The sequence below is a fragment of the Crinia signifera genome, chromosome 1 (genome assembly GCF_055691185.1).
Source record: "Crinia signifera chromosome 1, ASM5569118v1, whole genome shotgun sequence".
Classification (NCBI taxonomy): domain Eukaryota; kingdom Metazoa; phylum Chordata; class Amphibia; order Anura; family Myobatrachidae; genus Crinia; species Crinia signifera.
This window is the reverse complement of record NC_139217.1, coordinates 243,914,594-243,942,029: the sequence shown is the minus strand read 5'-3', so window position 1 is coordinate 243,942,029 and position 27,436 is coordinate 243,914,594. Positions and strand designations below refer to the sequence as shown.

The 27,436-nt window shown below is 42.7% G+C and overlaps 1 protein-coding gene across 8 annotated transcripts in view; it reads right to left on the bottom strand.

The window, feature by feature from the left end:
- SHOC1 (shortage in chiasmata 1) overlaps positions 1-27,436 on the bottom strand; it is a 310,818-nt gene that overhangs the window by 181,628 nt on the left and 101,754 nt on the right. For 7 of the 8 annotated variants that reach the window (XM_083179518.1, XM_083179550.1, XM_083179508.1 and 4 more), the window contains 3 exons: positions 24,024-24,159; positions 22,026-22,124; positions 6,121-6,250 (listed from right to left, as the gene is read on the bottom strand). In XM_083179518.1, coding sequence (XP_083035644.1) covers positions 6,121-6,250; positions 22,026-22,124; positions 24,024-24,159 — 365 coding nt within the window. The remainder of the gene's footprint in view (positions 1-6,120; positions 6,251-22,025; positions 22,125-24,023; positions 24,160-27,436) is intronic. The other variant, XM_083179529.1, reaches the window with a different exon arrangement.

The window sequence follows — 27,436 nt, the reverse complement described above, 5'->3', positions numbered from 1 at the left end:
GCGCCATTGAGCTAATTCCCAAGGCACAATTTCCCAAAGCCAGACTTTATTCCTTGTCTGGACCTGAGACGCAGTCCATGAATACCTATATTCAAGAAAATTTGGCTAAAGGCTTTATTCGGCCCTCAAAGTCTCCCTTAAGTGCAGGGTTCTTTTTTGTTTCCAAAAAGGATGGCTCCTTAAGACCCTGTATAGATTACAGAGCACTCAACAAGATAACGGTAAAAAACACATATCCATTACCATTAATATCTGTGTTGTTTGACCAGCTTCGCACCGCTAAGATCTTTTCTAAGATCGACCTGCGCGGTGCCTACAACCTTGTCCGCATAAAAGCGGGAGACGAATGGAAGACTGCCTTTAGTACCCAAACAGGGCACTACGAATATCTCGTAATGCCATTCGGCTTGTCCAACGCACCAGCGGTCTTCCAAGATTTCATCAATGACATCCTTAGAGATTTCTTGGGAGTCTTCGCTGTGGTCTATTTAGACGACATTTTGATCTACTCCAGCTCGTTGGAAGAACATCGCCATCAGGTCAGGTTAATTCTTCAAAGGCTTAGAGAACATCGTCTCTTTGCTAAGCCTGAGAAGTGCGAATTCGAAGTTACTAAGGTATCCTTTTTAGGATACGTGATTTCCTCGGAAGGCTTTTATATGGAACCCAAAAAACTGCAAGCAGTTTTAGATTGGGTCAAGCCCACGACCCTTAAAGCTGTCCAAAGATTTTTAGGGTTTGCAAATTACTATAGGCGGTTTATCCGCTCTTTTTCTGATGTGGTAGCTCCCATCGTGGCGCTCACAAAAAAGGAAGCAGATCCATCCCAGTGGCCTCCCCAGGCAGAAGAGGCATTCCGGGCCTTAAAACAAGCTTTTGTGTCCGCTCCCATTTTAAGACATCCCGATCCCCAACTACCGTTTGTCGTTGAAGTCGACGCTTCTGAGGTAGGGGCAGGGGCAGTCCTGTCTCAACAGGATCCTGAGTCCTTATTTTTTTTTTCTTGCGCCTACATGTCTCGAAAATTCTCTACTGCAGAGATGAACTATGACGTCGGGAACCGGGAATTGTTGGCCATAAAATGGGCATTCGAAGAATGGAGGCATTGGTTGGAAGGGGCCAACCATCAGATTCTGGTTATCACAGACCACAAAAATTTACAATACCTGGAATCAGCAAAGCGTCTGAATGCCCGACAAGCCCGGTGGGCATTATTCTTTACACGTTTTTAATTTATTATCTCTTACCGTCCCGGGTCTAAAAATGTAAGAGCAGACGCATTGTCTCGGAGTTTCTTACCCAAACAAGGGTTGCGGGAATCTCCTCGGCCCATTCTTCCGGCATCAATTATCCATTTTGGCATTACTCAGACCCTCAAGGATCTACTTCTGCAGGTCCAGGGTCAGGCACCTAGACAGATGCCTCTCGGCCATTTATTTGTGCCGCAGTCCTTGAGAAAACGGGTCTTAGAGGAGTTCCATGACAGCCAGATTGCAGGGCATTTCGGCATCAAGAAGACACTTGATCTTCTCTCCCGATGCGTCTGGTGGCCGAGCATGGTTCCAGATACCAAGCGTACATCCAGTCTTGTCCCGATTGTGCTAGACACAAGATTCCCAGAGTGTCGCCCACAGGACAACTTATCCCCTTGGCAATTCCCTCCAGACCATGGTCACATATTGCCATGGATTTTGTGGTCGACCTACCCCTATCATCAGGTTTTCGAGTCGTATGGGTGATTATTGACAGGTTCAGTAAGATGGCCCACTTTGTTCCTTTGCCCCAGTTGCCATCAGCCAATAAGTTGGCCAAATTGTTTTTAGCTCATGTTTTCAAACTTCATGGTCTTCCAACCGATATAGTTTCTGATCGAGGTCCGCAGTTTATTGCCCGGTTTTGGAAACTTTTTTGCAATGCATTAAAGATCAAGTTGAGTTTAACTTCCGCTTATCATCCCCAATCCAATGGGCAGACGGAACGCCTTAATCAATCCTTGAAGCAATATCTGCGCCTTTTTGTGTCCAAAGCTCAGAATGACTGGTCGGAGTTCCTCCCCGTTGCCGAGTTCGCATATAACAACTCCTATCACTCGGCTACCCGGACTTCACCTTTTGTAGCCAATTATGGCTTTCACCCTAAAGCCACTGCTCTGGCTCCAGAGGGATCAGTAGTTCGCTCTTCCACTACTGCCCGTTTAAAGGTCATTTGGAAGGAGGTACACGACGCTCTTAAGAGGGCTGCTCTTCAGGAAAAAGTTTTTTCTGACCGGTCAAGACGACCATGCAACTTTAAAGTAGGCGATAAAGTCTGGTTGTCTACTCGGAACATCAGATTGCGACAAGGAACTTCTAAATTTGGTCCAAAATTTATTGGTCCATTTGCCATTGTTAAGAGAGTTAATCCTGTAGCCTTTCGGTTACAAATTCCTAGGGTTTTAAAGATAGCCAATACTTTTCATGCCTCTCTGCTCAAGCCCGTTTTCACGTCTAGGAAATTTCCTCGAAAGGCAGACCTGGGTAAACCACCTGTTAATGTCCATGGACAGTCAGAATTTCTTGTAGAAAAAATCTTGGATTGCAAGGTCTCTCGAGGTTCTTTATGTTTCCTTGTCCATTGGAAAGGATACGGCCCGGAAGAGAGGTCATGGGTTCCCGATAGGGATCTGCACGCCCCACGCCTCAAAGCAAGTTTCTTTCGGGATTTCCCTCAGAAAACAAGGCTTCGGGGTTCTTTAACCCCTCCTCAAGGGGGGGGTACTGTTAGGCGCCGTGGGAGCGCTTCTGGAAGGACAGAGCGGCATGTACGCTTAGCCGCCTGTCCTTCCGGCTCTGACGTCCGGTTGCCTAGCAACCAGGGACGCCGGAGGACGCAGCGTCGGAGCGTGACGCCCGTCCTCCCTCCTCACGTCTCTCAGCGCCTGAGACGCAGCAGCGCCGTTGCTTAGCAACGGCAGACGCTGCTAGGCAGAGAGGAAAAGCCGCGAAATTCAACAGGCCGCAGGTGTCGGAAAGGACTCGTTATGACAGGCGGGACTCAGGCCTCCATTCTCATTGGCTCCTAGCCTTCTTATCTAGGAAGCCAGCCCTGCAGTCCTCGCCGGTGATAGCTCCTGTTTGGACCTATCTGTCTGCTGCTCTCCGGTCCGTTTCCCTGCTGTTCCCAGCGGCTCCTTCGTGGTCTCCTCTTCCATTGGTTCCTCCTGTGTCGTGAGTTGCCCCTTTGGGGTAGTTTCATTCACACCTTCTTTATTGTCATTACCTTACTCATTACCTGTGTTCTTTGTCTGCCGCATTGGCAGGTCATTTATGTTGGGAAGGTCCATTGCTTCCCACTCATTCTCTCCCCTTGTCTCCCAGTTTTTCTGGGGTTTTCCAGTCCCTCCTGCTCTTTGTATACTTTGGTATTGTGTCTTATATTTTGTATGGTTCCCTGGGCGACGGTTGTCGCGGGTTGTGGCGACCAGGTCGCGGGCGCTTAGTTGCGTTAGCCAGGGCCCTGCAAGTCGCCGTTTGTTAATTTCAGTTAGGCCCCTCAGTCAGCTTTCCTCTTGACCGTACCCTAGGGGGGTCCCCGGCTCCTTGTCCTCTCATAACACCTGGCTGCACCGGAGCTTGGGTGGGCTTAACCTACCCATTCAAACGTGGCGGCTACAGGCGAAGCCTAGTAACACCTGCAGGAGTCGGTCACCCAGCCTGGGGGGTACAACAGAGGTAGTATAGGGTTTGGCCGTGGCTGTCCTAAACAGCAGTCCCGGCGGTGGGGTCACACCCGAAACCTAACACAGGGGTGCTGGCATATGTACCGTATAATTAAAGGGGTGCTGCCATGTGTGCCGTATCATTTCAGGGGTTCTGCCATGTGAGCCATATAATTCCAGGGGTGCCGTCATTTGTGATGTTATAATTCCAGGGGTGCTGGCATGTGTGCTGTATCAGTCCGTGGGGTGCTGCCATATGTGCCCAATCAGTTAAGGGGTGCTCTAAGTGTGTCAAATCAGTCCAGGGGTCTGCCCTTTTTTATGAAAAGATTTACTGCAGGGGTGTTGCTAAGTGTGCTATATCAGTCCAGGGTTGCTGCAAATGAGTGAAATTTTATTGAGGTCAATAATACTGTAGGAACAAAAAAACTTCTGAATTCTGTTATTTTAGCTGTTATAATTTTTTCGAAAAAAATAAATAAATACAGATCCAAAACCAAAATCAAATCCCGGAAGGGTGGTTTTGGCAAAACCAATCCAGATACAAAACACTAAAGGACATACAGATCTAAAAAGAAAATGTCTGGTGCACATCCCTAGTGCCAAGACCAGTGTCTGTCAATGCAGATTTACTGGGTTTGGCTGCAGATCTGAGACAGATATCCCGAGTAACCTGAAGGCAACTCAGATGACCAATGGTTTTGAACAGTGATCCGATCTCAGAAGCAGCAGTGAATCACAGAAGTGAGCAGGAAGTGTCTATTTACAACAAACGCTTCCTATTGCATTGGCATATTAGTTGTATGGTACAGTATAGCTGCTTCCCTGCAATAACGTAGAGCTATGAATTAGGACCAATGCTGGATAAATATCAATGATGGTTATTAGTGTGGATCCTTATTCAAAAATAAGAACGTGTGTGTTACCCATTGAGTGCCAAGTGAATTTGTCAAAATTGATGTGAAAATTGGCAAGCAAACATTTTTATTCATCGTAATGACCTGTAATGTTTACCTTATATAGGAAATATGATCATTTAAAATATATATATATATATATTTAAATTTATATAACAAATGTAATCGACGCTGGCATTTTTTGCCAATATTTTGCATATCTCTCAGAGCTGATGGCAATCAAAAGGTTATTGCCATAGTCCCTTTTAAGCTTATTATTCTTTGTATTACCAATGTGGGGCTTCTCACCTGTATAAATTGACAGTGATATTACTGCATTTGTGGCCAGTGTAATTAAGGAGGTTATTCTGGTTGGTGCGGTCCGTTCCGAATTCTTTCGGAGCTGACCGAACACCACGCTGTGCGGACATTGTAAGAACAAACGCCCACAGGTCCTCCGCATTCGGACGGACTCACTCTCTAAGAAGAGGGTGTGTTTTCGGACAACATCCAAACCATGCGTGTGCGGTGGGAACACAAAGATTCTGCACGGTCTTACAGCGTCAGAACAGACGGGAAGCTGCCCGTACGCACCGATGCGGGGTATGTCCGCAAAACTCACGACTGTTATCTGAACTCATACATGTGCCACATGACAACCTCTGTAATTTTAATCAATTAAATCCTAATTGATACTTAAACACATTACTACCACTTTACATTAACCCTTACATCATGTGAAGTGCTATTCATTCATTGTTACCCCTTTACCTATGTTTTATGTATGCATATTATATAATAATTTCACGTCAAATGCAATATTCTTCTTTAGGCAGCTTTAGGCAGCAATGCTTCCAATTGAAGCAATGAAAAGAGTATAATTAATGACTAATGAGTAGAGGAGTGGATATAATTGTGTTCAGCTGAGAGTGCTTCAGGTGCGGCCGTACTAATTGGGCGAACCGAATGCCTAGCACATGACCAAGTGGTCTCCGCAAAGTGAAACTTGCTTATGAAGACCGCATATTTCATGCGTGTTGGTTCATTTGCAGTCGGTGTGCTGTCCGAATGCACGCCTACCAGAGTTCGTGCACTCCCTCGTGTACGCCCAGTTTTTCCCACTTTGAAACCACGCCCTTGTGTAGGTCCGAATGACTCCCATATTTCCCGAGTCAATGCGGTGCACATTTGTGGACGGTATTAGTGAGAACGAGTACGGAGACCATGCGTGGCACATGCGCATATCGTTGCCTACGCATGCGCAGACGGTAAAAAGCGCCCTCCGAAAGAATTCGGAACGGACCGCACCGACCAGAATAAGGCCCTAAGTAACAGCTGAAATATGTGATTCTTTTTGAGAGGATATAAATATTCACATTTATATTTGCAATTCACTTATTCCAGTTGTGCCAATCAAGATGCCCAAGATTACATTTGACTAGTAACCCGTAATAACAATGATAATAGCTGAAGCATAAAACACACACAGCTTGCAGTATAAAATATACAGCAAAATGTGAAACTTACAAAGGAGATGTAGGTGACAATTCTTCTTCAGTAAGATTTACACATATTTTATTTCTTGTATCTTTAGATACTGAACAAGGTGGGGTTAAGGAAACCTCTAGCAATGCCTCATGATATGACCTGAAACAGACTAAAAAAAAAAATCTAATAAGTGTCTAAGGGATTCATTTTCAGTTAAATAATAAGAGGTTTATTTAATGACATGGTAAAATGTTAAATAATCCGCTTTAATTTGTAATGTTCCTTTGTGTATAAGTAATAAAGTGGTACATAATGTAGTGCACAGATTGCTATCTCTACCTTATCTAATCGATGTAAGTATTGATTCTGAGAAAACTATAAGCAAAGCATTTGCTGTACAGTGGACCTCATTCAGGTCCGTTCGCAGCGGACGTTTGTTCGCACAGTGACCGATGTTTGGTGTTTGCACAGCCGCATTTCTGTGCATGTACATACGCCAGGTGTGTGTGGCCACGGTGAACAAACTGTACGCCGGGTGCACATGCGCAACATTGCAAGCAGTGGGCGGGCAGGGGCCAGGGTATCCGCCCATGGGAATGCCCAGTGTTTCTTGGGTGTTCCCATGAAAACACTGGGCATTCCCATGGTGATCGCCCGATGACCTGGGTGCCGGGGCTGGGCAGCCTGCCTGCCCATTTCCTTCAGAATGTGCACGCATACAGTGCCGGATTAACAATGGGCCTGATATAGCTGTATCACCAGGCCCACTCTCCACAGGCCCATTTTGTAGTTGAGGGCCCTCCGGGAACCGAAGATACCTCAGGGAAAAGCTGGAACGTTTTCCCTATAGGATAACATGGGACCCGCTAATTCCGACCCCCACACGGTTCCAATGGCTGCCAGTTCCTCCTCAGGCTCGAGGTTGATCTCAGTTGAACCCAAAACGCTGGGCCTTCAATCTGATACCAGGCTGGTCCATATTGGTTAATTGGTTCCAGAGATATTGCGGGTAAACTGATTTTTGCATTCTGAAATGTAATTTCTGGCTGTTCATGTTGTTTGAGGGTAGATTTCTCTGGAACCAAACGGTTTTACAGGACCAAAATCATTCGAAGCCCACTCAAAAGTTCTTCAATATGATACTGGTCTCATATAAATGGATCAGTTGGTTCCGAAGATATAGCCGGTTGGTTAAGGGAGGGATGGGTGGTTTTCCCCCTCACACCAGAAAATGCAGGGACTAGGCTGGTGTAAAAAGGGCCAGCCCGGGTAAGTCCCTGCATTTTCTGGTGTGAAAGGGTATTTTTTCAAATAGCTGGGTCCTGCAGTGCTCTGAATACAGCCGGGTAGCCCCCTGCACTCTGTCTGGCTGTCAATTCTGCCCAGCGGTGGTTTATGGGATTACATGCTCATTGCCAAGAGGGAATACATGCTACAAGCATTTATTCCCCCTTGGCAATGAGCATGTAATCCCACATGGCAATGAGCATGGGACCCCCGGCAATGAGATGTTACGATCCGCCTCCAGCGGATCGGTGTAAATGTGCAGGTTATATATTCTGTTTGCAGTTTGTATGTTTTCCCCTGGATCAGTAATCTGGGTTTTGCTGATCCAGCTCCCTGGGTTTCATGCATACCCTGCTTCTTATATAGTTAGGTTCTCAGCATGCAGACGCTGACGGTTAAAGTTCCCAGTGCAGTTCTGTTTGTCTTGGTTCCTGCTCCAGAGTGTTCCCGGTCGCAGTCCTTGTATCCAGCGTCCTGTGCCCAGCCTTGCTTGTGCTACATAGTCTGTGTTCCTGGTCCCAATCAGGGCTCCTGTCTGCCTGTTCTGCAGTCCCCTGAGTTCCTTCTGCTGTGATACCATCATCCCAGGTAAGTTAGGGGTTCTCCCTGCAGCTCTTCTTTTATTTAAATTGTACTGCACCATCTCTGCATTGTTGCAGCAGCTCGCACTGGGGGTCTGGTTTGCCCTCTAGGGGTCATTCCTTCCCTGTGCAAAGTAGTTAGGGGTTTGTTGTGTATTTACCACCTTAAAGTATTGTTGCACCCATGGGGTTACTTTTCCCACGAATTGGTAGGCTGAGTGTGTACGCCATCTCACCCCACCTTGCCATGTGTCCCACTTCCTGCGGGCCACCTTGTCCCACTCAAGACCAGGTGGCACTTGTCTGGGGCTGGACCTAATTTAGCCCCACAAACGTGGCTGTTATTGGTGAGGCCTTAGCCCACAGGAGGCCAGCAGAACTGTGGAATCATGGCAACTGGGTCCAAACACCCAGTCCTACCTTACATGAGCATGTACGTAAGCAGCACTTATGTAGCATAACTTTTAATAGTCCTTATGGTGTTTGGCATAATACGCAATGGACATTATGGTGTGTGGCTTAACATGTAATAGGCATTGTGGTGTAAATTTTTATGAAGCATATTGTGAATTTTTGCTCAATCCGTTTGGTATAGTGTGTATTTTGGCTCAATCTATGTGGCAAAATGTGAATTTTACCTTAATCTGTATGGCATAACGTGAATTTGGACTAAATCCATGTGCCATAGTGTGAATTTTGGCTCATTCCATGTGGCATAATGTGTAAGAGGCAAGTACAGTATAAGGGGGTTACTACTGTGTTGCATGTTTTGTATAAGGGGTATATGGTGTGGTAAACTTAGGTGACCTCATAAAAGGTGCTGAAATGTTGTCTACCATGTTTTGGCTTTCAGTATTTTTTTTTATGACTGGAGTGCTGCCTCAACCCGCAAGAATTTTAGGACATCAGTGTTCTGCTGGTGCACCTTTGAAGGGCACCCGGCAATATATCTCCCTGCATCCTGTGAGTGTTGGAATTTGTAATATATATATATGCCCCATTGCACTCTTTGGCTGGAGGGAGTGTGCATATATATCTTCCGATGCTCTCAGTGCTGGCGATACATGGTCAACACTGCAGCCACCGATGGAATGTAAGTATATCTATTCTATTTTCCCTCTTTTCTGTGCCAGATCCTTGCATATGGCAACCTTTTTGCCATTTTCCACATTTTCCTTTTTCATTTTTCCTATGCCAGCCCCCTGCCTTTTCCTGCCTTGGTTTGGGCAAACTCTGCAAAGTCTCTTAATGCCTAGAGGGATGGGCAGTCCGTCAGCCATGGGTCCCCAGAGGTTTCCCCCACAGGGTTTTTTTCCTCTCCTGAGTGCTGATGGATGATTTTTCATGAGTCATCCGTCATCTTGTTCCTCTTATAGGACAAGTGTTTAAGAGTTCTGGAACAATCTTGATCCAGAATTCCCTATTTTATAATGTAGAGTATAAATAATATATACATTTTTCTTGAAATAAAAGTTTGAATTTATTTTTTAACTATATTTTGTGTGAATTTGTCTTTATTTGTAATAATAAATGCTCCTAAAGATGAGGAGGCCGCAGTGAGGGCTGGTGGGGTAAATGGGAGCAGAGGTGATAATGGAAAGTAACACAGGAGTGATGTGGAGTGATAGGATGAAGGTCCAGCTTAGATAGAGTATAGGTACAGGTGTGATATCTGCAGGCTTACACCCTGATCATTGAGGTGACCATACAAATGGGAGGGGCTTATAGAGAATTGATGAGAATGGATCAATGCCTCTGACTAATATGTAGTCAAGGATTAGTAGGGAAACACTATATTTGTATGTGATTAATGCAATTCAGTTATATGATATACAGGTGATAAACTCCTGCATCATCATAATAATAATAATAATAATAATAATAATAATAATAATAATAATAATAATAATAATAATAATAAAAATAGTAAAAAATAGTAGAAAGAAGATTGAAAAAATGAAGAAGAAGAGGAAGAAGAATTATATTTCTACAGTATTTTTCTCCAATTCAGCACAAGACACGTTACAGATAACATGAACATAATGCAGAAGTTTAGGTTATCAGAGAATACAGAAACAATGAATAAAATACAAAGGTGTGACATTTTGTGTAATCAATTCCAAGGATTATTCCTCCTACACACAATGGGATTATGAGAGATCGCTGCTAAATCATCAGAACCAGTCACAGCTCTTTCTACACAGGAGAGTCCCAGACTACGTAGGTTACAATGTGCAGTCAGCAATACATAACAATAGGACATACAAGGGTAAAATAAGAAGCTAACAGGATTCACAATGCAGAAATTGCCACAGTCAAACCTTAACCCTCCCCCTAAGGGGTAGATGTATGTAGCAGTGATAAGGGAGGAGAAGTGAGCCAGAGGAGAAGTGGCCCATGGCAACCAATCAGCTGCTCTGTTACTTTAAAACAGGAAGTGCACTCTATGCTGTTACTATTATACAGGTGGCGCACTCTATGCTGTTACTATAATACAGGTGGTGCACTCTACGCTGTTACTATAATACAGGTGATGCACTCTATGCTGTTACGATAATACAGGTGGCGCACTCTATGCTGTTACGATAATACAGGTGGCGCACTCTATGCTGTTACTATAATACAGGTGGCACACTCTATGCTGTTACTATAATACATGTGGTGCACTCTATGCTGTTACTATAATACATGTGGTGCACTCTATGCTGTTACTATAATACAGGTGGTGCACTCTATGCTGTTACTATAATACATGTGGTGCACTCTATGCTGTTAATATAATACATGTGGTGACTATGCTGTTACTATAATACAGGTGGTGCACTCTATGCTGTTACGATAATAAAGGTGGCGCACTCTATGCTGTTACGATAATACAGGTGGCGCACTCTATGCTGTTACTGTAATACATGTGGTGCAGACTCTGCTGTTACTATAATACATGTGGTGCAGACTCTGCTGTTACTATAATACATGTGGCACAGACTCTGCTGTTACTATAATACATGTGGCACAGACTCCGCTGTTACTATAATACATGTGGCACAGACTCTGCTGTCACTATAATACATGTGGCACAGACTCTGCTGTTACTATAGTACATGTGGTGCACTATATGCTGTTACTATAATACAGGTGGCAGGACCAGATGTCCTGCCACCTGGTGCAGATCAGAGCTTCATCGGATCTGGATGGCCTCCCATTAAAGTCCCTGGCAGAAAGCAGGTAGCTGCTGCTGAGACTGGTTTACATCTAGGGGGCAAAGGCAAGTGTTTTGCCTATAATGAGGGGTACAGGGGCATTAACTGCCATTTTTGCCACTCCTGCAAAGTCAGTGGTGCCAGCCAGCTGGCCAAGGGTTGCAGGTCAGCTAGAGCTGGAAGAGCTTCCGATCTGGCAGATACTTAGTACTCCCATTAGCAAGCCTGAATCCTCCATTAATGTGGATGGGTTTAGTTGCAGTTTTCGCCTTCGGATTCTGTGCAAGTAGTTTCACGCAGGTATTTAAAATCACCTAGGTTCTAGGGATTCCCGTGGCTCACGAGAAACAAAACAGGAGGCAAAACACCGCACGGACAAAAGCCGTGCCATACATAGTAGTTAATCATAGACATGATTGTGTCCTTTCACATGGGGCAGTCACGGCCCGGCTGCCCGGTTGCAGCCAGATGTCACCACTGGAAAGGACGGCTGCTGGGCTGTGGCCATCCCCACCATTGTAAACTTCTGTGTAAGGCACGTCTTCTTGTCCGTGCGGGTTTCGTCGCCCGCCGTCAGCCGGAGTGTGTGAAACTGCCCTTAGACTTAAGCAGGTTTAGTCTTTATTGGGCTCATTCAATGATGCATGCAGAATCATCCCCATGGGGAGTTTTTTGCTGCAAACTTGAAAGGTCAGGCCTCAGCATACTTTTACTTTTTCATTTACTTTTCCAGGGAGATCAGATCTTTAAGTCTTGTAGCTATCACGGCGTTGTTTGAATAGTTCTATACAGCTGTTTACAAATTCTGATGGTGCTAGTGGTTTTGGTGTTTTTTTCTGCAATGAATGGTGTGCCGAGCCCTGGCCAGCCTCTTGGGTCTCCCATGGTTTCACTAAGAGCCACCTCTTATTGGAACTGTTTCTGATAATTGCTGCTGTGGAGTTATGGGCTTGTAAGTTGTCGGATTCTAAAAGCATGTCCTTGTGTGAGAACATGGGTGTGGTACACGCTATCAATAATCAGCGTTCTTCCTCTCCCCAAGCTCTCCATCTCCTGTGGCATTTGGTCCTCAAATGCCTGTAGTTCAACATTTCACCACAGTATGGGGGTTATTTTGGTTAATTCGGTCTTCCGTGTATTCGCAAGGAGGACCAATGTTGTGCGTCTGCGCATGCGCATTTATGCGCATGTGCAGACGCAGGGTGACGCAGGGTGCAGACACCTTACTCGGCGAGCAGGGGGTGGAGAATGGCAGGGGCGCCGGGAACACCCAGCATTTCATGGGCTGCCGTGGCATGGCTGTCATTTCTGTCCAAGTGTGCACGTATATGTAAGTAACTTGAAAGTCACTTTTATATGCGTGCACCTTTCCAACCATGAATGCCATGGGGACACCATGACTGGCTTGTCATTAAACTTGGGGGCAATGATATGGGTAGAGTGAAAGCTATCAATCTCATAGCGAGCATTAAGTCTGAGGTGTGTGTTGTTTGGTCGGAAATTATACCCCATTTTCACTGGAGAGGTGCAGTCCAATTTTACACTATAGAGAAGGCTAGGAAGGTTAATTCTGCAATTTCTTTTGTCATTGCCATGAGCAGGGTATGCGTCAGGCATTCAGTGCTGGCACTGCGGAAACAGTTTTATATGGATGATGGCATCTACCTTTCCCCATCAGTTGCGGGTGCTTTTCTTGAGACCCTTTTTGGAATGATAGATCAGTGAGTTCAGGGCAGTTTTTTGGGTTGGATGGTGGCTTTGGTTTTTGTAAAACCTTGTTGTGTCGAGAAGTCGTAACCAGCCAGCGGTCAATTTTTTGCATAAATGGTCATTGTGGGGCACCTTTCTCTGAAAGACAGAGAGTGTGTCCTTCCCCTGTGGGTGGACAATGGTTGTTTCCCTGTGGGATCGTCCATGCTTTGCCAGGGTAAGGAGAGGTGGGTCTGGCACAATGTAGGTTATGCAGCATGAGGTAGTTCTTTGACTCCTCAGTATTGGTAGTTGAGATTTATTGACTAGAGCTGGCGTTTGGTAGAGTTTTTATAGTGCCATCCACCATAAACACAATATAAAATCAGGTCAGCAATTCAATAAATTCTAGTTGACCTTTAAATCTAGCAGTTGGTGTGCGTGTCATTATTTGTAGTTTGTTATGCTAGCTCAAATATAAGGAAAAACATGGGACATGCTCGAATTTTCCCAGATGTAATGCCAGATATCACAAACTCCTCAGAAGAGTCTAAGTTGGGTAAGCCATTTGTGCAATGATTTTCCTCAGTTTATCGAAGAGGTTCTCGGCATTTGTGCTTCTTACTGAAACCGGTGATACACAGGATAGCCTGTGGTGCCATATGCTGCTACTAGTGCCACTGCTTTTGTTGCTGTGCAAGGTGATACATCTACCCAGTGGGCTGTCAGTCATATAGTCCTTAGTTTGCCCTGTACCACTTGTCCACATGTTCATGGTTAAGTGAACATTTGGGCATAACCGCATTTGTTAGGACACTGAGAACACTTTTTCTGATGTCTCTGTACATTCTGGGTATTGCCTGCCTAGTGAAGTGGAATGGAGATGGTATTCAGTACTGGGACACACTCCCTCTATCAATTGATACTGGACTCATCTGGTTCGCATCAGGATGACTGCTGTCATACTTCATCTTCCTCACTTGGACGGTCAATTGCTTAGTGAAAGTAGTGGTGTTGCAACTTCTTCTCTGGGATGATAAACGACTCCCAGCAGCAACAGCAGCAGGCATAGCACTATAGGATGCTCCAAAGAAATCCCAGATAGGAGAAGAGTCAGTCATGAGGACTGAATTGACGATGAGGGAGTTGGTGGTGTGGATTGAAGGCACTTGGATACAACAGGACAAAGTGATTTCGGTGTCACTGGACGGCTTACGTCACTTACTTCCAAAGTTTTTGAACATGAAAGTGTCCTATTATGAATGCACTGCAGGTGACATATTCCAAGGTGGTTAACATCCTTACCCATACTTATTACAGCTATACATAGGCTACATGTGGCAAGACATTAGTTTTCCGGATTGGGGTAGAAATAAGAGGTGGATCTTTTGGTCTTCTGTCAAGGCATGACGATGGGCTTTTTCATCCCACAGACACAACTTTTTCTCCAGCTGCCTGACTTAAACAAACCAGAATGAGAATAATCCTCATCAACATAATCCTCAGTGCCAGCTACACCAATATCCTCATTTATTTATTTATTAACAGATTCTGTTATAGTGCAGCATATTCCGTTGCGCTTTACAAAGGAGACAGTGATACAACAAACTGGGTATTTACAGACAGTCAAAGGTATGAGGGCCCTGCACACAAGCTTACAATCTTGGTTTACTTTAACAGTCAATATCAGCAACTGGACTATAGGTGCTCATTCCAGCACTGGTAGGGGTGTGCAAATGGTAGAAGAAACCACCTCTTCCCGTCCAGTGTTGGGAAGGTCAGGTAACCGCTGACACACATGGACTCTCTTCGGTAATTTGTGATTTCTTCTCAGTAGAACACCTAGTTTTTTGCTGTTCTTTTAACAGCTTATTATTTTTAATATGTTTTGAAGAGGAGGGCTTCATCATCATGTGAAGCTGAATCACTTGTCATGAACATAGGCCAGGGCATTACCAATTACTTGCCATTTCCATGTTTGGTATATTGGCAATTTACGTTTCTCCTCCGACAATTTTATTCTTTTTGGTTCATTTTCCTTTTTGGATTTTACATGTCCTCTACTATGACATTGGGCATTGGCCTTGGCAGATGACGTTGATGGCATTTCATAGTCTATGTCATAGTCTATGTCATGACTATTGGTAGCAGCTTCAGCACTAGGAAGTGATTCTTGATATTTTCCTATTTAATCCTCCAAATTTTTGTCCTCCATAATTTATTTGGAGAAAACACAGTGCAGCGCCCAATTAACATTGGTGGAACCGCTTTATTTGGAGTGAGCAAACAGGGCAGTGCCTAATTAATACAGGTGGAACCCCGTTATTTGGGGCTAACACAGGGCAGTGCACCGGTGCAGCACATGGGAGAACACCTTCATTTTTATGGAGCATGCACACAGGGATGCGCACACCTATTGCACATGGGAGAACTCCTTAATTTCTATAGAGCGAGCACACAGGGCAGCACACCCCTACAGCACACAGGAGAAGCCCTTAATATTTATGGAGAGTGTATACAGGGCAATGCACACTTTTTATATATTTTTTCTAGGCTGTAAATATTATTTAGGACATTGTTGCTATTGCAAATTGCACAGATACAGAGTAATGCACACTACGTGATGAGTACCCAGCACAACATTGCATAGTGGAATGCCACACACACACACACTTGTCAGTGACGTTGCAGCATGGCTCTCACTTGGGATGTCTTCCATCGTCTTGCAAGTACAAGTGACAAAGGATGTCAGGGGCTGCGCACGTGTGCATCGTCAGCGACATATGTGCATACACACTGGACAAAATGAAGATTTTGTTTTTCCAACCCAATGGAATTGGCAAAATCTTTAATTTTATTTGTCTACTGTGTACCCAGTTTATGTGTGTGATATAGCAGGCCGACAGTCGGGATTCTGATGGTCAGTATACCTTGCGGGCTTGCTGTGTTTGCCACAGGTTCTATTCTTCCTCTATGGGGCTCGTGAACCCCCACAAGGGAGTATAGCATTTAACAATCAGGCTTCCATTGTCGGTATACTGACAGTTAGAATACCGAGAGTCGGAAGGTCATCCGGCAGCCGCTTAGGTACTACAACAAGTGGTGCAACTTTCCTTAAACACATTTTCTCTGTGCATGACCATAACACTGTACTCAAGCATATGTGCCTATCGCATGTGATCCTGCCACCCGGGAAGCTGCCTGGTTGCTGAAGGAAGCATTGCACGCAACTTCTTGGAGGGGAGAAATTGCAGTGTATGGGGGCCTTTTGTTTTCTTTGCACTGTTAGTTTTCAGCGCATGTGCCCCAGAGTGCTGTTTTCAGGGCATTCAGGGGTGTTATGTCAGCTGTCAATGATAGCCAACATCACGAGCTGGTGGAAATCTACTTGGTACATATGCAGAATGGACTTCCCCATCCACAGCTGGGGGCACATTGGGACAGCACAACTGCTTGAGGTTGACAATTGGAAACAGCAGTGATTAAACAAACTGGGTAGATACAAACCGACATGGAGGTAGGAGGCAACAAAAAATACACAAAAATAGTAGCGCTAGACAATATTAAAATTTTACACATTTAATACATATAGTGCACATACAGATTAAAAATGATAAATTTGCACCAGCACCTCAAATGAATAACTGACTACAGTAGGGTCCATTCCTAGTATGCCGCCTAATTTCCGGAAAAGAAAGTCTCCTTGTGAAGGGGAGTGAAGGTATATTTACCGCAAAGGTAGTCTAAAAGTGGGTTATTCCATATAGGATTGCATATCAGCAGAGTCCAACAATTGGTAGTGAGGAGATTTTCCCCAAAGTTCCGTATAAGCGGGTTTTGAAGATGGAAACACTCCGGTGGCGGCTGGTCTGGATCCTGCATTGGTAGATAGATGGCAGGTAGGTGGGTAGCTGGTGCAATGGTGCCTGACGCGTTTTGTGGCATCAAAGTGCAGCTTTATCAAAGGATATTGCAAGGCATTTGTTGAGGGTTTATATACCTCTCCCAAAATGAGGGACTGAGTGCACCTGAGCTGAATCAATCACAATATCAATTTAAGAATTCATAAAAACGAGGAGAGAAGTGTATATGAACAAGGAGGCAAAGTACATATATAGAAAATTAATAAAAGAACATAAAATGATGCAGTCTAAAGTTTTATAATCAAAGGGTTCAAAGGTACACGTAATATAATTGGTCAGATTCTGCTGTCATCAGTTCCGTATATAAATCGGTTACCATGGCTGCACAAAACATTCGGGATAGGAACCAATAGTAGTAGGGAATCGTAAACACGTGAGGCGGGAGCGGTAACGTGATGCGGGCATGTGACTCACATACATAGTTAATGTTTGGCGCTCGATAGTAGCGTGCATTCCAAGCCTCAGTATCAACAGGGGAACCCGGATGTCGGGACATCACGTGACCAGCTGTATCCGTCTCATGTGTTTCATGAGCTACATCTAGTAGGTCACGTGACTATTCAGGAATTTGGATACGTTCCATATCTCTGCCTAGTAAGCGGACCACGTGACCGGTCTAAAGGAAACGTGGTTTAAGATTGAAGGTTGACATCTTGTGGATATAGGGTAGAATTACACAAAGTTAGGCTTATAGGGATAATTTAATGTCAGATTGGAGACAGTGGAGAATTGATTATTACATATGTCGCATACAAAGTATACAATAATTCTTATACTAAAAATGATAATTATTCTGAATACATAAATTGGTGTATATTTATATACAAAAACAATAGAGTACAAAAGTATACAGGTTTAGTGGATCATTGTACAATGATGATTAGGTTGCAAGATTAGTTGCTGGTCATTTCACTATTGTGGAGAAAATTAGGGTTCTTGATACTTGTAAATAGTCTCATAGACGCAGTAAGAAATATAAATCTATCATAAATAAATAAAAAATAAAATAAAAATTAAAAAAAATTAAATAAAAAATTAGAATAAAAATAAAAAATATTATCATTTTTATTCTAATTTTTTATTTTATTTTATTTATATTTATTTTTATTTATATTTATTTATGATAGATTTATATTTATTATATTTCCATAGCATGGCAGTCCCATCAGATTACTAGACAGTCCTGATGGGATGCAATTATATATGAATGCTACTGAAGGTTGTATGGGGGTCCTTAATATGCTAAACTAGCCTGAATAAATTAGGGTTGGCAGCAGGCACATTTCATAATTCATGTTTTTGGTCTTTATCTCCGGCAGTGGCCGGTCTGGATCTGTTCCAAAACACTGCCCTTCTGTGTTTTGGATCTGTATTTAAAAAAAAAATAAAGATAAAATAAAATCGCAGAATTATATATATATTTTTTTTGCTCTAATGCTATTATTACCCTCAATACCATTAATTTCCACAGCATATTCTGTTACGCATACTGGGTAGCACTAGTAACAGACCGATATAGAGGTAGGAGGGCCCTGCTTGCTAGCTTACAATCATGTAATATATTGGCAGGAAAAAGATGCAATATTTCAGCAGTTGGACCTTCCACAAACTACCTTTGTTTTACTCCAGTATCTACTATTGCAATTTAACATCTAATACAGCACCACTCCTCTCCCACAGTGCCCAGATAACTCTCCAGTGTGTCGTCACTTGTCAGTAATGCAATTTAATATTTACAGCAGCACCACTCTCCCACGGGACTGGAATTATACAACAGTATCACTGGACTGGAATAACAGCTGTATTACTGGACTGGAATTATGCATCAGTAGTATTACCCCAGTAATACCATCCTCTGTTAATACCTGCTGGCTCTATATACCATCTCAACCAGTGTCGAGGTCTCTCCGATATTTTACGGAGTAGACACACTGATTGAATTTTGGTTATTATAGCTACAGCACTGTCTGTGAGCGTCAATACAGCACTTGCAGCAGGTATATATAACATGCCATGCAGCGCATCACAGTATGTAAAAAAGTAGAGTGAGTCACTTACGAGATAGTCACCCATCCAGACCCTGCTGGCGGAATAATACCCTTCTCCGCCCTAACAGGGCCATACCAGTGATATTGTGTTAACCCCACACACCGCTATCTCACAAAGCTTCAATAAACCTACATCGTCAGCAAACACCCGCCTGCCACCCCATTTTTATATGTGTATGTACCCACCTTTGTCTGTTATATGGTTTTAAATTTTCGCAGCCTTTTACTAATAAAATATTAAAAGTTATATTTTAAAGTCTTTTCTTTGAGGTGCACCTAACAAAAGGACATTCTTCTCTTTCCCTACAAGTATGGTAGTATCACTGAACTGGAAATATGCACCAGTAGTATAGTATCACTGGACTGGAATTACGCACTAATAGTATAACTGTTTTGGAATTATGCAACAGTAGTAGTATCACTGGACTGGATTTATGCACTAGTAGTATCATTGCACTGGAATTAAGCACTAGTAGTATAGTATCACTGGACTGGATTTATGAACCAGTAGTATCACTGGACTTTAATTATGCACCAGTAGTATAGTATCACTAGACTGGAATTACGCATCAGTAGTATCACTGGACTGGAATTAAGCACCAGTAGTATCACTGGACTGGAATTATGTACCAGTAGTATAACTGGACTGGAATTCTGCACCAATTGTATCAATGGAATGGAATTACCACCAGTAGTATCACTGGACTGGAATTATGCACCAGTAGTATAGTAACACTGGACTGGAATTACGCAGCAGTAGTATAATTGGACTGGAATTCTACACCAGTATTATCACTGGACTGGAATTATGCAGCTGTATTACTGGACTGGAATTTATGCAACAGTAGTATCATTGGATTGGAATTACGCACCAGTAGTATCACTGGACTGAAATTATGTACCAGTAGTATAACTGGACAGGAATTATGCACCAGTAGTATCACTGGACTGGAATTATGCACCAGTTGTATCACTGGACTGGAATTATGCAGCTGTGTCACAGGAATGGAATTACACCTGTATTACTGGACTGGAATTTATGCACCAGTAGTATCACTGGATTGGAATTACGCACCAGTAGTATAGCTGGACTGAAATTATGCACCAGTAGTATAACTGGACTGGAAATCTGCACCAGTTGTATCACTGGACTGGAATTACCACCAGTAGTAACACTAGACTGGAATTACGCACCAGTTGTAACACTAGACTAGAATTACGCACCAGTAGTATCACTGGACTGAAATTATGCAGCAGTTGTATCACTGGACTGAATTACCACCAGTAGTATAACTGGACTGGAATTACAGCTGTATTATTGGATTGGAATTTATGCACCAGTAGTAGCACTGGACTGGAATTATGCACCAGTAGTATAACTGGACTGGTATTATGCACCAGTAGTATAGTAGCACTGGACTGGAATTACACACCAGTAGTATAACTGGACTGGAATTATGCACCAGTTGTATCACTGGACTGGAATTATGCAGCTGAATTACTGGACTGGAATTTATGCACCAGTAGTATCACTGGATTGGAATTACGCACCAGTAGTATCACTGGACTGAAATTATGCACCAGTGGTATAACTGGACTGGAATTCTGCACCAGTGGTATAACTGGACTGAAATTCTGCACCAGTGGTATAACTGGACTGGTATTACCACCAGTAGTATCACTGGACTGAAATTATGCACTAGTAGTATCACTGGACTGGAATTATGCAACAGTTGTATCACTGGACTGGAATTACAGCTGTATTACTGGACTGGTATGTATGCACCAGTAGTATCACTGGACTGGAATTACGTACCAGTAGTATCACTGGACTGGAATTATGCACCAGTAGTATCACTGGACTGGAGTTACGCACCAGTAGTATCACTGGACTGGAGTTACGCACCAGTAGTATCACTGGACTGGAGTTACGCACCAGTAGTATCACTGGACTGGAGTTACGCACCAGTAGTATCACTGGACTGGAATTATGCACCAGTAGTATCACTGGACTGGAATTATGCACCAGTAGTATCACTGGACTGGAATTATGCAGCTGTATCTCTGGATTGGAATTACAGCTGTATTACTGGAGTAGCATAGTATCACAAGACTGGAATTAGGCACCAGTAGTAACACTAGACTGGAATTACAGACCAGTAGTATAATTGGACTAAAATTATGCACCAGTAGTATCAATGGACTTTAACGGCAGTACCACTGTACTTTAATGGCAGAATCACTGGACTTGGTATCCGGACTCATGATACATTGACTATATGTCGACAGTCATAAGGTCGACAACTATTGGTCGACAGTCAAAAGGTTGGCCAGGTCAAAAGGTCGACATGTTTGTTTTTTATATTGAGCTGACATGTGCCGAGAGGCAGTATATCATGCCCTACCGTCCACTAAGGCATGGGGGGAGAAAATAATAGTGTGCCGAGCACAGTGAGGTACTGTGCCCGAAGAGGCGGTACACTTAGATGTGTCCATACCGACCTATGTTGACATAGACACCCAAAAAACATGTAAAACTCATGTAGACGTTTTGACCCTGTCAACCTTTTGAATGTTGACCTTTTGACCCTGTCGACCTTTTGACTGTTGACCTATAGTGGTTGACCTTATGACTGTAGACCTAGAAATTGTAGATCTAAAATACCACAACCACTGGCCTTCAATGGCAGGACCAATGGACTGAACTAATGCAGCAGTACCACTGGACTAAACTTTAACGGCAGAACCAATGAACTTTAACAGTACCACTGGACTGAACCTATGCAGCACTATCACTGGACTGGACATATGCAGCAGTATCACTGGACAGGACTTTAACTGCAGCAGTATCATTCAGCACCAATGGAGCAACACAGTACACCAGCAGCACAGGACACCATAAGCAGCACTAGCACTAGGCAGCACAGGGCTGTACTTATATAGCAGTTCGACACCCCACAGACCACCACAGATCACCACAGACCATCACAGACCAACACAGCCCCAGAGCACGTCCACCCACTACCCTCTCCAATGCCGGAGTAAAGATGGTAGCGCCAATGTGGGATTTATATAGATTTTGCCGCATTTTGAACTCTGAGTCTGGGCGGAAAACTCCACAGTGTTCGGGTCTGTACTCTGGTTGGGGGTGTCCGGGTGTATTCGGATTCCCAAAATCTGAACCCGCTCATCCCTACTATATCCTGTATGAGATACCTGTGTCCAAAGCATCTTCATATTTACATGGATCATGGCTTCTTTTAATTGCACAGTGTTCAATGACATCATTCTTGGGTTGTATTTTGATGGGGCGACCTGCAAATGATTAACATCTTCCAGTGATTAATTACAAGCAATGTAAAAATGGAGTGTAACATGGAAAGTGAGAAAAGACAGACAATACATTTTGTCTTAATATGATAAATCTTATTTTGGTTTTCTATGTAATTTCTTTTTTTTTTCTCCCTGTAAATTCACTTCTGTTCAACAGCACACTTCCATAGTGACACATTGCTCTTTAGAATGGTAAACAAACCATCCTGCACAACTGAGATAACAGCTGTAATGGTCACAGTCTAATAGGTGCATTAAAAAGTGGAAATACAAAAGGACAAAGTATAGGGAAATAATGTATCAGACACAAAAAGCTCCATTTATAAAGCACAAAGCCGCAATGTTGCAATAAAAAGTCCTGCTTGGAGGTATTGTCTACTTCGATTAAGGCACATGTGCCTTGTGAATTTCGCAATGTATTCTGTAAATGTAGTCTGACAAAGCACATACATTTCTAGGACACAGAGGGTGAGATATAACGAGATGCAATTTTCCGACTTTTGCGATTTTTTATGCAAAAAAAATGCCCAATTTGTACTTTTTCCAAAAATCGCACATTTAATAGGATGCAAACTGCGGTAGAAACCCCATTTTTTTCTGTGAAAATTGCACATTCTGACCTGTCGATTTTTTTGTCACACTTTAATCCGCATCCAGATGTTTTCCCATAATAAAAGTATACAGCTCGCAAATTTAATGGGATGCGAATTTTAGAAAACGTTATCAAAAATATAAAAAAAAAAAAATAGACCAGGGCTAATTTGACAGAACCATTCACAGATCATTGAGACTCTTGGACCGGTCCTGGTTCAAAAAATATGGGGACAAAAAAACTTGGGTCCCCCATATTTTGGAACCAGCACCAGGCTCCAACAGCCAGCAGTGTCATGCCACAGCCGGGGGAAACTTTTAATATAAAGTCCCTGGCCGTACAATGTGCACCATGGCTGGTCAGCCCTGGGGAAGTGGTGCCCTGAATAAAGGGGTCCCCCCCAAGGCTTCACCCGTCCAGGGCATCCCTGGCCAGTAGACTCCGGACTGATACAAGTAAATTTAAAAATAAATAAATAGCTTTTTACAGGTGAACTACAAGTACCAGCAGGCCTCATCCATATGCTGGGACTTGGTGAACCACAAGTCCCAACCTTGGACTTCTAGTTCACCTGTAAAAAGAATGTTAAAAAAAAACCACACAGACATAGAGAAAAGTAAAAGCTTAATATACACACACTAATTTTACACCATTGTACATACCAATCCAGGCTCCAGTGGTGACTTTGTCCCCTGCAGCCTCACCCCGCACTGACTGCGGGGGGAGCTGGCTTCCTCTGTTGTAATGACAGAGGAGAATCACGCTGTCATTGTGCTATAGAACACTCAGCCCTGATTGGCTGTAGGCGTCTCCATAGTCACTAAACCATATGCAGAGATGCTGCTATGATGGTGCACTGTAAGTATTACCAAATGCCTTAATAATAAAGAATAATACACCATAGTAGCCCATTTGGTTCAAGGTGCCACTAACTCTATCTTTGACACCACTGTTTTTTTCTGGGCAACTTGTAAAAGCCAGCACTTCTTGGCATATTTAATTCTGAAATTTAAAAATAAATAAATTTAAAAGGGCCATGTTTTGAATATCAGTGCCCTTTCATACTATTAACAGGCCACCACTAAATAAACCCAGCAGACTAGGGAACTATACTTTTGTCTACATTTGACTGTGTACAAAAACCGTGTGTCATAATCCAAATATTTAAAATTCAGATTTATTGGCCCATAACAGTCTCCAGTAGTCTAATAGCTGAAATGTCAACAATCACTGTTATTTTTTATTTTCTAAAGCCTTTGACCAGTAATGTATATATAGATACTCGTTACCTGCTGTGCTAGTTAGCCCATCCATCTCTGACATTTCTTTAGGCGCAAATTGAAGAACTGAAAATAGATCTGACACAAAGAATCTGCCTTCTTTAGCATGCTCATCCAATTCCAGAATACAGGGCAGGATCAGTTTCTGTTGAAATCATATATAAGTAGAAAAAATAGATAAAAAAGGTTTGTCTCTTTCTTAAAAGATGCATGTTTGGCCATGTGGCCAGTCGAATAGTGCAGCTCTTAAATAGAATTTTTCTACCTTGTTCCTTCTCTTGTATATTCTGGGATATTTGTTTTGCTATATGATGATCTGTACCAGTATATGTTTGTTTGTATGTCTGTATGTTTATATGATTGAATTTGTATGAAATAATGAAATAAAGATTTGAAAAAAAAAAGATGCATGTTTGTTATGTATGCAATTATACTAATTATTATACATACTGTATGCATTTAGTATTCAGAGCAGTGGCCTATGAATATTCAATCTAAAGCTGCAAACTATTAAAGGGTCAGTAAAAATGAAGTAACAAATCTATGAAAAGTAAAACATAAATCTGAATTAACAATGGGTAAGTCCAATAATTTGAAAGAAAAGGTTTTTTTTGCCTCCAGATGCAGTTGGATGTTTCCTGATTTTAATGTGAATAAATATCTAAGAAAAAGTTCACTTTAAGAAAGGAAAGGCGAATAGTATGAACACATTTTCAGTTTAAGAATCCCATAAAACATAGATTATATTTGGGAAATGTAATTTAAATTTGCTTTAAGTTAAAAATGTTAGTACTTTTGGAAAAATAATTATCCTGCGGAATAAAGGGCCTAACTCAGGTTAGCTCGCAAAAGCAAAACCTCTCTCTATTGGGCAAAATCATGCTGCACTGCAGGTGGGGCAGATGTAACATGTGCAGAGAGAGTTACATTTGGGTGTGGTGTGTTCAAACTGATATCTAAATTGCAGTGTAAAAATAAAGCAGTCTGTATTTACACTTCACAGTAACAATATATCCCACCCAAATCCAATGCTCTCTGTGCATGTTACATCAGCCCCACCAGCAGTGCACATGGCTTTGTCCATTACAGAAAGAGTTTGCTTTTACAAACCAACCTGAATCAACCCAAAAGCCTGTTAGTCAACTAAATAGCCATATAATAATTTGAGAATATAAAATAAACATTAGAGTAGGGCCATAACGAGGGATGTTTAATCCAGGCTAAGATGACAGAATGGTAACTACCCTGACAGCATCCTGCCACACTTTTTACCTTGCAAGGTGTCTGGTAATGTATCCCAATGCAAGGAAAGTGGCAGGGCCACCTTCATGGCAGCCACCTTCCTTTGCTGCTTCCCCTGCCTTCTCAGAGTGACATGATATCATGATGTCACTTGCTCTGTAGCCAGAGAGTACTAGAACACCATACACAGTGACCGTATTATGTCACTGCAGTAGAGAAATAAGAAAACTACAGATGTGGCCTCATACATCGTGGCTCACAACGCGCTTTTGAGGGCTCTGAGTCGTGAGTTGTAGATTGCGTTATGTCCTGCGTTATGTACCACGCCATGTAATACATAGTTTAACCACTGGGTGACTAATGTTCCACGTTAAGACTACGGTGCCAAATACAACGATATTGGAGGTGACATTGAGAGTATGAGAAACTGGCCAATCAACATTCTTCCCTTTATAAAAGAAAAAAAATCTACAGTACTGTACAGTATCATCTACAATACGCAGTCACGCAACTTCACACCACAGATTTTGTCCTTACTATAGGGACAGAGTGCTTGTATTTTATTCGCAGAAGCAGATACGTACGGTTATTTATGTAATTGGTACAGATTGCTACTGTATGAACATGGAAGCCATGCTAACCTTTGCTAATGCTGGATGACTAAAGAAAACATTATTTGAGGACCTACAGTATCATATGGGGCATGTCATACAGTATGTACTGTACGGGGCATGTCTCGTATTGGACTTTAATGTGGTGTAATGTGGTGTCGGGTTGCTATGGTGATGGTCATGCGAGCCGAGACACAGAAGTAATGGAAGGTTGTCTCTGGAAGGTCCCTGTGGTCTGGCGTCCGGACACTGAGCCTGCCCCGAGCTGCACACATGTTTCATTAGTATGGTAATTAAGGTAAGCACGCTGTCTGTTATTGTAACTGTATCTTGTATGCTGCCTAAAGAAGGGTAATAAATACCCGAAAGCTTTCTCATTGGGTGTCTGCGGGAAATCATTCTGACAAAGTCATCGGGTGCCGCCTATTGGGATGGTCTATATATATATATATATATATATATATATATATATATATATATATATATATATATATATATATATATGGTACTTATATATATATATATTAATATATGAGCATCCCTGAGCCCTTATACTCCTATTTTCATACACTATCCACCATCAACACTTTCTCCTTCAGTGGGGGAAACTTATTAATATGTGTTTTATACTTCAGATGTGATTTTGCCTTGGGCAACCAATCATAATCTACTTCTCATTTATTTAGCACCCTCTAAAAGATAATAGACAGGATCTGATTGATTGCCCATAGTAACATCACTTGTGAAGTAGAATACATATCTTAGTACATTTCCCCCAGTGTCTCTATCTGCACATGCCCTCTGTGGAAGTGGCCATGCATCTGAGAACACACCACTTCCACTGACAATCCTGCAAGTCTTCCATTTAACACCCATGAGATGTCCTTTACTTGTACTCACTTTCGGCTAACGCTCAGGAATGCCCATCACTTGACTAATCCATTTGAGATGTCAGGGTAATGTATGCATTGGAGTATTTAGAATAATATGTGCAGTAACAAATAATAATGCAATTGCCACAACAACACTACTGCATTCAATAAATGTCCACCACTGAATGGGTATGGGTCATAGGGTCGACAGAACTTAGGTCGACAGTCAATTCATTGACCACTATAGGCTGATTATGGTCACTTATGGGGCCACATGAAATAGGTCGACATGCATTCGGTTGACATTGGTCCTTAGGTTGACACAAACATTAGGTCTACACGAAAAAGGTTGACGTGAGTTTTTGTATGTTTTTTGACTTAAGTCGACATTGACACCGTATAAGTGTACTCGTCACGCTTGGCACACTATTATAAACTCAATCTATGCCCACTTGGATAGTAGAGTATATAAAAAAAACCTAATAACTCATATCAACCTCTTTCATGTCGATCGAATGACCATGTCAACTTATTTCATGTGTCCATTTTGTAACTGTCGACTTAATGCAAGTAGACCTAGTGACCATGGAGGTCATTCTGGTTCTCACTCATCGTTGTGAATTCACAATGTTGAGCAATATTTTGCGACTGTTCATGCATATTTATGCACACGTGCAGCCGCTTGGTGCGAGCATGC